This window comes from Mixophyes fleayi, chromosome 4 (assembly GCF_038048845.1).
Source record: "Mixophyes fleayi isolate aMixFle1 chromosome 4, aMixFle1.hap1, whole genome shotgun sequence".
In the NCBI taxonomy this organism is placed as follows: domain Eukaryota; kingdom Metazoa; phylum Chordata; class Amphibia; order Anura; family Limnodynastidae; genus Mixophyes; species Mixophyes fleayi.
This window is the reverse complement of record NC_134405.1, coordinates 103,925,922-103,938,031: the sequence shown is the minus strand read 5'-3', so window position 1 is coordinate 103,938,031 and position 12,110 is coordinate 103,925,922. Positions and strand designations below refer to the sequence as shown.

Here is a 12,110-nt window from a genome sequence, read left to right as displayed (position 1 = left end):
ACATAGTCTGAGTACAGTAAGAGCGTCTTCTCCTAGTTGTGATCTGAGGCAGGCCAGTACGGAGGTGCATATACCCCTGTCAGTAGCTGTATCATTTGTGGGTGCCTTGAGGATTGCTGCAAATTCACAATGATGATGATGATGATGATGATAGTCACCACCACTATCTAACCGCATTAGATTGACTGCTGAAACTGATAGTGCTTTCTTCATTGATCGTCCCTTCATTCCTACATCAGAAGCAAGATTATTCTGGCTGTATTACAGAGGTTTTTTTTTTTTTTCATTTAATGAAACCTAGTAGCAAATGCATCAAATGTTTAAAAAGATATTCTTGTGCTTATGACCTGGTTTGGTGTAAGCGTATCTGTTGTATGTCTGAAGTAACCCTAGCGTGTATGCTACTGGTGCAGGGCTGAATACATCTGGAGATGTTTCTGATTCAGCATATGGACTTAATATACGCTATTTTTAGGTTTGTCTTGATAGAGCTTATTTTTGGACGCATATCATCATCATCATTTATTTATTTATATAGCGCCACCAATTCCACAGCGCTGTACAAAGAACTCACTCACATCAGTCCCTGCCCCATTGGGGCTTACAGTCTAAATTCCATAACACACACTAGGGTTAATTTGATAGCAGCCAATTAACCTACTAGTATGTTTTTGGAGTGTGGGAGGTAACCAAAGCGACCGGAGGAAACCCACGCAAACACGTATAGGTCCAACTCAGCATCAGCCCCCAAATGTGTGTACCATATGATAATATTATACTTGCTCATAGGACACACAATCCAATAGCATCAATGAGAGGCATGCAGAGGCAGTACCAAGCCACACTGGATGTGTTTCTTCTGACTTTAATTCATTTAAATTTCATTTTGAAATGTCTACATTTTTTTAACAGATGGTGAAGAGCACTGTAATTGTTCTTCGTTCGTACACACTCTTAAAAAAAAACAAAAACATAACGACTATGGAACTGATTCACCAAAGGACACAAAGTTAACGCAATTTGTGTTTTTTATTGTCTAAAATTGGACAGAATTTGCACACAAGTACGCCCGCATTCAAGTACAAGCGGATCTCAATAAGCGTATCCATATGAATACGGGTATAAGTTCGCTCTGCCTATACAGCACTTGCTGTATGCAGTCAGACACAACACATTGCAACATTGCAGGATACGCACAATGTAAATGTAGGTATAAAGTTCCATCAGAATGCAGTTAAAAAAAATTATTAAACACATTAACACTTGTTAATAATATAATCATTCATAAAAAATCATTCATAAAAATACATTGACATTTATTTTATTTATTTATTTTTCATTTTTATTTTTATCATGAAATACATTTATCATGATGTTCTTAATGACTACTATACATAAAATGATTTTTACAGTTGGTCTTATTTGAAAACACATGTAGTAACTTGCGTACACAGCCGTCATCACTATCAATCAGTACTTACACCTGACCTGTAACTGGTGCAAATGATAAGGCTAAAAATACCGTAGCTGAGAGATGCCCAAAGCTTGAATCGGACAGATGTTCGTGCGTTCGGCCTTAGCACAGCCTTACTGTACCTTGCCTACATGCATCCTTCCCTCCCCTGTTCCGTCCTTGAAATAGTAGACTGTTGGAAGTGTCCTTTGCATTGGAAGATGAGTTGCATACACTTCTGTTGGCTGGAGTAGAGTCCAATTCTGGGCATGCACATAACAATTTTGCGGCACATATCAGGATTTACGTTCCTTAATGAATTAGGCCCTAAATGTCACACGTATGTTAAGTGATGTCACATATATATTAATCAGCATGAAAGGTAAACAAACACACCTTTTACAGCCAGTATCCTACTACAAAAAAAGTGTGTTTCTATTTAAATCAAGTGCTACTGGTTCAGATACACAATTTTTGTTCAAAACACCTAACAGGGGGCCTGATTCATTAGTGCTCTTATCTTGTGCAAAACTTAAGATGCTTATTGTTAAGAAGAAACGGGGAGATAAGAGTGAAGTTAAGATTTTCATCTTAACTTAAGAAATTCTTCACTTACGCAGTGGATTTTGCTTCTTATCTCCCTTTTCTGAGCATGCACAGAGTGGATTGCTTAAGAGAAGCAAAAAACGGCAGATAAGATCACTAATGAATCAGGCCCAGAGTGTGCAAATCAGTTTGTGTTTTTAGTGGGAAACATTCAATTGTATGATCTACCTTTAAGATAATCTAAAACACAGCTGCAACCCATTTGTTCACTGTGCCTCAGACCACGGCTGGCTTCTATTTTCAATTGAATAAGGCAGGGCCGTAACTATGGCTGTGTGACAGGGGCAACCGCCCAGGGTGCAACGCTGAAGGGGGGCGCAAATTAGGAATATTTTAGGTTAATTTGGTTAAAATTGAGGGTTAGGGGACGGCATTTGTCTTCCTCGCCCCAGGCACTAGAATTCTAAGTTACGGCTCTGGAATAAGGATCATATAATGAAATGTTGGGGGCTGAATCTGAACCATACAGTCTCTGTGGTGTTTTGAACAGTATACATGTATCTGAACAGAGCACTTGATTTAATCAGAAGCATACTTATTTCTAAAAGCATACGCAAGCCATGCATGTATGTGTTTGTGTACCTTATACATCACTTAATATAGGTGTGACATCACGAAATATGAGTGATGTCACTTAATACATGCATGATGTAAATTGACTGTGTTTGGTGCCTAATTAAAATGTTGTAGGAAATTATTTAAGTATTTACACTTGCAATACAGATGTGCCTTAAGAAAGGTCCAAGAGGCATGGCCATATGCTGCAATGTTTGTAGTTCACATGTGCATTGCCCTTAAACACACAATTATAGCATATCACACGTTTCCGACTATATGGAAAACTTTCAGGTTTCAGCCAAATACTGAATCACTGTACAAAATATTCTTATGAATACTAGTAAAACACATGAATTTAAAAACTCAGGATTTGTATTTGGTACTGAATCCTAATAATTTGGACAAAGGTCGTGCTAAAAAGCATTTACCCTGAACCAAGTTTTGAATTTGGTGTATTTCTAATTCCGGTATCAATGTTGTTTATTGTGATTTTGTTTTTTAGTTTTTTTTCTTTTAAATCTGGACATTTTTATTGAACGTTTTACATATTTTTCATCTTAACATTAACAATACTAAACTAAACCCACACAGGGGCATCAGCAGTGTCATGAAAATCAACAAACACAGAATAGATACAAAGAAAAAACATTAGCAATCATAAGATTTTGTTTTTATTATTTACATGTGGGCTGTCGAACATATGTTTTAATTAATACTTATTATCTCACAGGAATGGGAAGGTGTTTACTATGCCAAAAACAAAAACGGTGATAATATCCAGCAAAATGTGAAGATAATTCCTGTTTTTGGACATCGAGGGTAAGCCATTTTGACATCTTTGGAGCTTGGGGAAGCGTGCAGGTATTGTGCATAATTCTGCTGTGTTTGCCTCTCAAATCACTCACCACATTAGCACCAAAAGTATTTAACGAAAAAAACTCCAACCACCGTTAATATTATGCAATAAACCTCTCCCCACCTAGTGGCTGGGATCCCTGCTGTTTGGGTCACCCCCTACCACTCACCCCAAGCCACCGCTAGGTCGGAGATGTGGAGCTGTTCTCCCAGCGCTAGGGAGAAGAGATTATTGCATAATATTGTATTAGCAGCAAACTTGTGCTCTGGCAAATACAACACCACACACCCTGTCTACAAATCTCAGCAATCAAATGGACACTATTGTCTTGTACAAGAGACATAATATCCAGCCGTGATGCTCAGCCAGGTAATTCTAGGAAATTGCAAATGAGTCATTATTACCACAGCTTTCTTAATAATGAAAGTGACTTCTACGTAAAGCTAAATGCCATTATTACAGGACTTTCTACTGTACTGTTTGTATAATGTAATGTGTGTGTATACGCACACTATAGCTTTTTACTCTCCGTAGTTTAGATGTGCAAATTTAAAGCAGAGTCTCTTTTTACAGTAAGATCAGACACTATGTGTCTATTAGCCGGCCGTGTAATGACAACAATAAGGTATGTAAGATTCTTTATGTAACACATGTACTGTGCATCTCCATATTATTGTCATGTCAGAGACTGATTGTTGACATTTACTTTCAGGTAGAAAAACAATGTGAGCGAGTTCAGGCTGAGTCTCAAACAGGTTTGTCTTTCTGGTAATAGGATTAATATGTTTTACAGTCACATTGTGTAACAACTTCTTGTATGCTAAAGCTTAGTACATACCTGTCCCTGTATGTTAGCAATATCTTTACAGGGCCGTGCTTAGGCCCAGGAAACAAAAATAAGGATTGCAGTATTCAGCTGTCCTAAGCAAAAACTACACAATTCACTGTAGTACACTGGGAGTATGATATTGTGTGATCCTGGAACCAGGGAAGAGATACATCCTTAAAGATCTATGTAATTTTAAGAGAGTGGGACATGGAGGGTATCAGATCATTATGCCATATAGTACTAGCACTAAAGTTACATCGGTCATTCTGTGACTTCAGTACATAATTTGTATTGATGTCCCTAGATGCGACTGGTCTGACGTTTGTATTAACGCCTGTTTGATTAGTCACCATACATTTATATATCTTACCATGTTGTGCCCAGGCTGCTTGGGATGGGGTTCTCTATCAATGTGAACACTGCGTGCTCTATGCAGAAGCTCTAAACTCAGTTCAGGGAGAATGATGTGACACTGTGACATCACCAGAGACAAGTGTGTGCATGTAGGGGCGTCCTGTTGGGGTACATGGCAGGACCAGATTGGGTCACCCTGTCATCAACACTATTAAAACTAGTGTTAGCTGGGTGTGAAGTAGCTTGTGTGCCAGCTATTGATAGTGGAGATAACACTACATCTACTAGTGATGGTGTGCTGAGAAAATCCATCACACCCTCCTGTGACAGGTTCCCCATGTTCTGTGGAAAAGAAATTCCATGATTTTATCATGCATTGTGTGTACCATTAATGCTTTATATGTGTGTCACCCATTCGCAAAAATCAGTGAATGTCACACAGCATGAAAGCTTTCCCAAATGGTGCCAGGCACCCGACATGTGTATTCCCACAATTTTCCGAAGACAGATTTATTTTCCATTTGGGTAAGTTGTACCCACGTGTAGTCGCACAAAACTGTACTTCTGTTTATGGCCCAATATCTGCATCAGGCCTTATATATTATCAAAACCATAGTACACATATAGGGATTGCATATCCTTAAGTTCTGGAGAACTAGATTTTTAAATTATCTGGGGTTACAGTATTTGCTAGAAAGTATCAATGGGAAGGATCACAAAAACGTGCTTGCTTTTCACAATATAATGCCTATAATATAAATAATAAATTTACTTGAATACGCTACCAAAAGTAAACCACATCAGTCCTAATAAATATATTATATATATATATATATATATATATATATATATATATATATATATATATATATATATATATATCTCATTTAAATCGGTCTTGCTCCTTTAATGGTTTATACAAGTTCATCTACAACTTTGGACCCCGTGTATTGGTGCACACTACCAAATGTGCACTGGATCATAACTGGTGTTCATAGATGGCTCACCTAGTGCATATCCTAATATACTACTCGGCTTTTGGCTTAAATGAATTGTGAGAGAGAGGAAACATTGGGATATTCTTCATAGCAGTTTTGGGTGTTTTGAAGCACTTTTTTTACGTTAGGAAAAGTACACCTAGAAATTTCAATAAACTTGCCTTGTTCACTAAGACTTTTATATCATCTAAGCATAGATATTTCTTTGTGTTGCCCTTGGATATAATGAAACAGAGCAATTTTGTTTCATATACAAGGGCAGCTTAAATAAACAACCTAGATTGCATAAAAGACTTGGCAAAAGCAGAAGAGGACCAGAACTAAATTAATCCATTAAAGTTGTCTAAAGGGGGAAAATCATTTTATGATGAACATACAATCAGCAACTTAAAATTAAGTTTGCAAAAACGTTGCCAAGACCCTTTTCTCCCGAGTGTATCAAATCAGTTTTTGACGCTTGTACAGTCATTTTACTGCAGAACTTTCTGATGAGCAATGAAAGAATCTTTCTCAAACTACAGACTTTTCTAATGAAGCAGAACTGGTGATATGCTTATGTATATATAGCTTTATAGAAACAGGGTAGATGCAGAGTTTCCAGGAAATAAAGGTATATGATCATAGTATGTTTTTCATATTTCGGCCACTAGAGATGAAAAATAGATACAAAAGTATTTCGAAGCATTTTAGCACCAATCACTGTGTGAAACATTAAATCTACACATATGACACTTAGCACTAGAACACACACATGCACTGGGAACATGGGTAAAAATGCATGAAGACTAACGTGCTTTAGACGTACTTCAGTGATGGACATGTTATCCATGCTCCCTCTTTTTCCAATCCAATCTATTGCACTGGTAGTGTGTATTAAAGGCATGAGAAATAGGTGGAGCTGCATTCTAAAATTTGAAATGCAGTAGTGGGAATGAGCATGTAAAAAGCTATGCGTTAGTCAACACAACCACAAATTAACTACTTGCGCGTCTAGATTTTGTCTTTCAGTTGCTGGCTTTCAAAACTCATGTTGAACAGTCCTTTCTGTCAATAACAACATTGGCCAAAATAGGCCACCCTGACACCCATTCCATTATTTTGGCCTACCCGTGGAATGATGGAACCTACCTATTCAGCCATAAATCGTGTGGCCTTATAGAGTATAGATCCAGCCATTCAGTGATTGGCCTAAACACTGGGGGCCTGATACTGAGTTGTAGACATCTCAAGATGCGGCTAACACTGTACCTGTAGCAGAGAGTTGCATCAAGCATACATACACCCCCATTATGCTTAGTATAAAGCAGATGTAATATTCCTTCCTGCATATGAATGAAAGCAAAAATAATATTCACAGAGGTGAATACACAATCAGCCAATCAGAACCAGCTAGCTAGTGCTGGCCACCACCATCATCATCATCAGTGTCAACAGGCTGTACAGACATATGACTCCTGACAGGAATATATGCATCTCCATGCTGGTCTGCCTCATCTGCGTTTACAGAACACACCCCTCCTGTACTGGGCCTACATTAGACAGCTCTGCGTACACATATATCTGCGTTTTTTTCTCTGGGCATCTGCTGTACAAATCTGCAAGTGTACGAGCAACTCCGCATCTGCCCTGTATGTGACTGCCTACCCTGAGCCATAGTCCTGCCCCCCGCCTCCCCAGGACATCTGCTCTATGTCTTTATCACACTAGAGTACATGGAAATTCCATATGGCCCCATCATTTCATTGGTGCAACATAGGTAGAGGGATGAACAGATAGATAACTACTGTTTTGGAACACCGTGTAATTGAGAGTCTATCACTCAGCACTCCCTCATTATCTCGTAAGGCACCAGATCATGCCACAAGTCTAACGTAGTACTACCCACATTTATATGCTTATATAGGTTTTCCATCGTCCCAACTTTTGTTGGACTGTCCTGGTGCGTGATGCCAAAACGTTGTTCTGTGATTAATTTCTTACAATTGAGCCCGCTACACTGCTATATTTGGAAAAAACACAGACAAATTCCCCCAGCACACTGCTATAGCCAGCAACAGATCTGCTATTTCTACTGTAGATAAAAATGCAAAAGTCTCAGTTGCACACATTTGCAAATGTATGTTGAAGCCACCCACCACTCCACGGTGCTTTTGCTAATAGGGTGGTCCTACTCTAAACAATAAGAGTCCCATATATTTGGGCCATACATATGTGTTTTTAAATTGAGAGCTAACTTACCAAAGAGGTACCCCAGAGACCTCCAAATAGCAATCCAATGTCAGTACTCCCCCTCAGCTATTGACACCAACATGCCTCTCAGACAAATAAAGAACTGGAACTGCTATATTTGGGTCAACATGCTTAGAGCATTTATAAATTATGAGCTGGTTTTTTTTTCAGAGAAAACTTCCTGTTAATGAAATGTCCTACTTTCCAAATTAAAATGGACTACTGCAGTGACATGGCATTTGTGCTCCTTCATGTTTATACACAATCTGTTATGTCTTGTCATAGAGTAATGTTTAGGAAGCAGGTTATATCGGTTACAGTTACTCTGTACTCCTCAGCTGCTAATAAACATATTATTCTCACCATAGTGTTTCTGCTTTTTTTGCAATGCAAAATAATTACAATATGTAAGACACCAATTAATACAGCAGAGCAGTACTGTGAATGCTTTTCATTTGTTTACAGGCTGTATTCCACAAAAATGATAATATACAATAGAGGCCTAGTGGTTAGCACTTCCGCCTCCCAGCACTGGGGTCATGAGTTCAATTCCCGACCATGACCTTATCTGTGTGGAGTTTCTATGTTCTCCCTGTGTCTGCGTGGGTTTCCTCCGGGTGCTCCGGTTTCCTCCCACACTCCAAAAACATACTAAGAGGTTAATTGGCTGCTATCAAAATTTACCCTAGTCTGTCTTTCTTTGTCTGTATGTGTGTGTACATTAGGGAATTTAGACTGTAAGCTCCAATGGAGCAGGGACTGATGTGAATGAGTTCTCTGTACAGCGCTGCGGAATCAGTGGCGCTATATAAATAAATGATGATGATGATGATAGAGTCTAAAGAAATACTCAAAAAAGCTGGGGGCTCAGTGGAACTTTTGAGAGTGGCATACAGTCCTTGGCCACTGGGGATGGAAATAGTCACTAGATTCTAGTCTGTGACTAACAGTGTTTTGCATTACTGACTTTAATTGCCGGAATGTTAAGGGTTGTTTTGCTGGAAGCTGATAACAGAAATTTCAGTAAGATTCAAACAAACATGTTACTTTTCCCACAGATATCCAGAGTTGCAGACACAAGGACAGGCGGAAAGGTTCCTTAGATGTTAGGTCAACCACCTCCCGAGGAAGTGACGGTATGAAATTTTTTAAACAAGTGGGAATAAAAAAACATTTAACTAATTTCTTCATTAAGAATCATATCCATTTGCTCTAATATTGCTACAGCCGTGACACTTTTATACAGGGTTAAATTAATAGACATAAGGCCATGGGCCTTTTGTCTATTAATTTTACATTTTACTGTTTTTACCTACGTTGGTCTGTAAGGCAAGAATCAAACATATGCCATGGAAGAGACATTACTGACATTTGCGAAAAGTTATTGTAGCTTATAGCAACCAGACAGATTCTGTCATTTGTCAAGTTCAGCTTAGAAGATGAAATCAAAGATCTGATTGGTTGCTATGGGTAACACTACATTTTTGCTTTGCAACAGTTTTTAGAAATGTTCCCCAGTATATTATGCAACACAGTTTGGCATGTGTATGATAAGTCACAAATAAAACTGCCTCCATTAGAGGTAGAGCAACAAATCTAAATTCATACATTATGGTAAAATACAACCAATGGAATCACAGCAGCAGGTAAAGTTACCAATAAAATAAAACACATTGGCTCAGCAAATGCGGAGGTTACTGCTTATTTTCATCCTAATACCCAGGCATGTTTACAAGACAGACAGCGAGAGGGCACAAAAGGTGCTAAAAAGTGATGTCCTGCAATAATTTAAAGATCAGTAGGGAGGATGTGGAACTTTGTGATTGGGACACACGAGGTGTGTGGTAGTAAGGAAGTGGGCTACATTTGGGTGTCACTTCCAGGAAATGATGTCAATAATTCCAGTGTTTTTGTTTTTAGTTTTCTTTTGTGTAAATTGAGTTCAGTGTGCAGGGTTGTTCTTGGTCATTTCCTGTATAATTGATGGCATGGCTGACATGGATTTAACTTCTGTCATTACTTTGCAGGTAGTTCACAGAGGCGGCATTCTTCAATGGCCAGAATACATTCAATGACTATTGAAGCCCCTATTACAAAGGTAAATTAAGTTATTAGTTGCAGGGTAATTCCATCTTGGAATAATATCTGAAATTAAACTATTATATGTCCAGCAAAATATCTGTGTTGTTGTTGTTAATAATAATAATAATAATAATAATATTATTGTGACCCAATAAATACACTTTAGGAGCTTTTGGGAATCTTAGGACCAGTTTTCTGGCTATCAATAATTTCAGTATGCAGTCCTAGTGGTGTCTGCAGTGATATCACAGTTCTATGTGCAGTGATTGTGACAGAGAATTATTTCTCCCATGATGCATTGGATGCTTCACAATAGCGCTAACCAATATCTGTTTCTCATGTGTGACATCATCACCAAGCTGCCTGCAGGCGCAGCAGCCAAACTAGACAGCATTATTCCACAGGATGCCAGGAAGTGCTGCTCACATACTTTGTCACAGAGATCATCTGTCCCTTTGCATGGTGGACATGTAATGCACACAAGGGTTCTGACAAAATGATAGACTGTGGGTACATAAAAGTTTAACTTGTTGCTTCCATGATCCACTGTCATTGCCACAGTGTGTACTCTAAATGCAGGTGTGTAATAAGGATCCGTTTTTCATGAGCGCAATGACTCTCTTATGTTGTGCTGTCAGCAGGCAGCGATATGTTGTAGACATGGCACAACTCAGACAGAGGCCTTTGCTCTTCTCTGAGGGAAACACTGTGAAATAGTTAACAATATGTGCAGTAATACATATTTGTTGTGATTTATTGCAAAACATCACAGAAAACATATACATTTACCATGTATTATATAATATATTTAATGCAGTGAATGCTGCTGAGTCATTTCCTTAGGATGTATTGGTGGTGAAATTGTTATCAACTTTGCTCGAGTCTTGTTCTGTTGTACATATTTTTTTATGTTCCATATGTTTTTCTGGCAGTGAATGGACATATTTCCATGTGTCCCAACATCTACTTAATGAAATGTGAACATGTCCATCTCATGCCCCCTGGTGGTTGTATATGTATCCCTCACCCAGCTGTGGCTGTTACACAGCATGTCAATACAGTATTTCTACAGGCAATCATTTTGGAGCTTTGCAATATAAAACCATGGTGCAGTAGGTGAATGGAGAGTTGGGTTAAAGAGAAGGCACTTTAATTGGTTGAAAGAATTCTCAAGCTACTTTCTGCAAGTGGCTGTGGAGCACAATGGTCTTAGTGCTGCAGCCTGTCCTTCATCCACAGTCACTTAATTCGGTCCATACCTACAGCCAGCGCCAGATAAAGGAAGGGGGAGGGGCACATGCCCCCAGGTCCCCTCTCTCAGGGGACCCCTCTTTTATTTGTTATTTAAAAGAGAAAAGCTGGGCACCTCTTTAATCCCTCCAATGTTACTTACCAGCTCTGCAGCTCTTTGCAGCCGCTATAAGTCTCAGGCATTTAGTTTCCCTTGCAGAGCCGCCAGGAGAGTCAGAAGTCTCAGGCCCTCACAGCTGGTTTCTTCTGATGTAGTGAGTCCCCACTAGAGCATCGGCAGTCTGAGGCAGGTGGGGAGCACTTCTCCAAGTGAGGCTGAATGTATGGAGGAGGGCAGCTTGTGTCTGAGAGGGCAGTCTCTCCTAGAATACAATACAAGCCGGGGTACGGGACCCGCGGAACACTTTTAATAGGGCCCTTCAAAAGTGCCTCCATGTTTGCTGATTATTTGTGCTGCTGGGAATGAATGTAATTGAGGGAAGATAGTGTTGAGGTTGAGGGGGTTACTTATGGTGATTGGCTTTGACTATGAGGGTGGGCTGGCTAAAGAGCTTAATGCAGTTAATTGCAATGAAGGGGTTCTTTTTCGGAGCCTGAGGGTAATGAGAGGGTTAATGAATATGATTGGAATTCATTTTTGATGTGGGAATTAATTAATGATAGGGATGAAAGAGTTAATGATTATTAATGGATTAATGATCTGGAAATGGTTGTTATGATGAGGCTGAATGAGTTAATGATTATGATGTGTTCATTAATGGTGAGGGAGTTAATGATTATATAGGGGTTAATTCTGTTGTTGAGGGTTAATTGGTGATGGGGTGGTTTGTGTTAATAAAGAGGTTATGATGAGGTTAAAATATTGAATGATTGTGAGGAGGTTAATGGCTGAGG

At 39.0% G+C, this 12,110-nt stretch overlaps 1 protein-coding gene across 4 annotated transcripts in view; it reads left to right on the top strand.

Moving 5' to 3' along the window:
• The window catches only part of PDE8A (phosphodiesterase 8A), a 210,221-nt gene that overhangs the window by 167,520 nt on the left and 30,591 nt on the right, over window positions 1-12,110 (top strand). For all 4 annotated transcript variants that reach the window (XM_075207924.1, XM_075207923.1, XM_075207922.1 and 1 more), the window contains exons 9-13: window positions 3,348-3,436; window positions 4,047-4,098; window positions 4,186-4,228; window positions 8,942-9,019; window positions 9,911-9,981. In XM_075207924.1, the coding sequence (XP_075064025.1) occupies window positions 3,348-3,436; window positions 4,047-4,098; window positions 4,186-4,228; window positions 8,942-9,019; window positions 9,911-9,981 (333 nt within the window). The remainder of the gene's footprint in view (window positions 1-3,347; window positions 3,437-4,046; window positions 4,099-4,185; window positions 4,229-8,941; window positions 9,020-9,910; window positions 9,982-12,110) is intronic.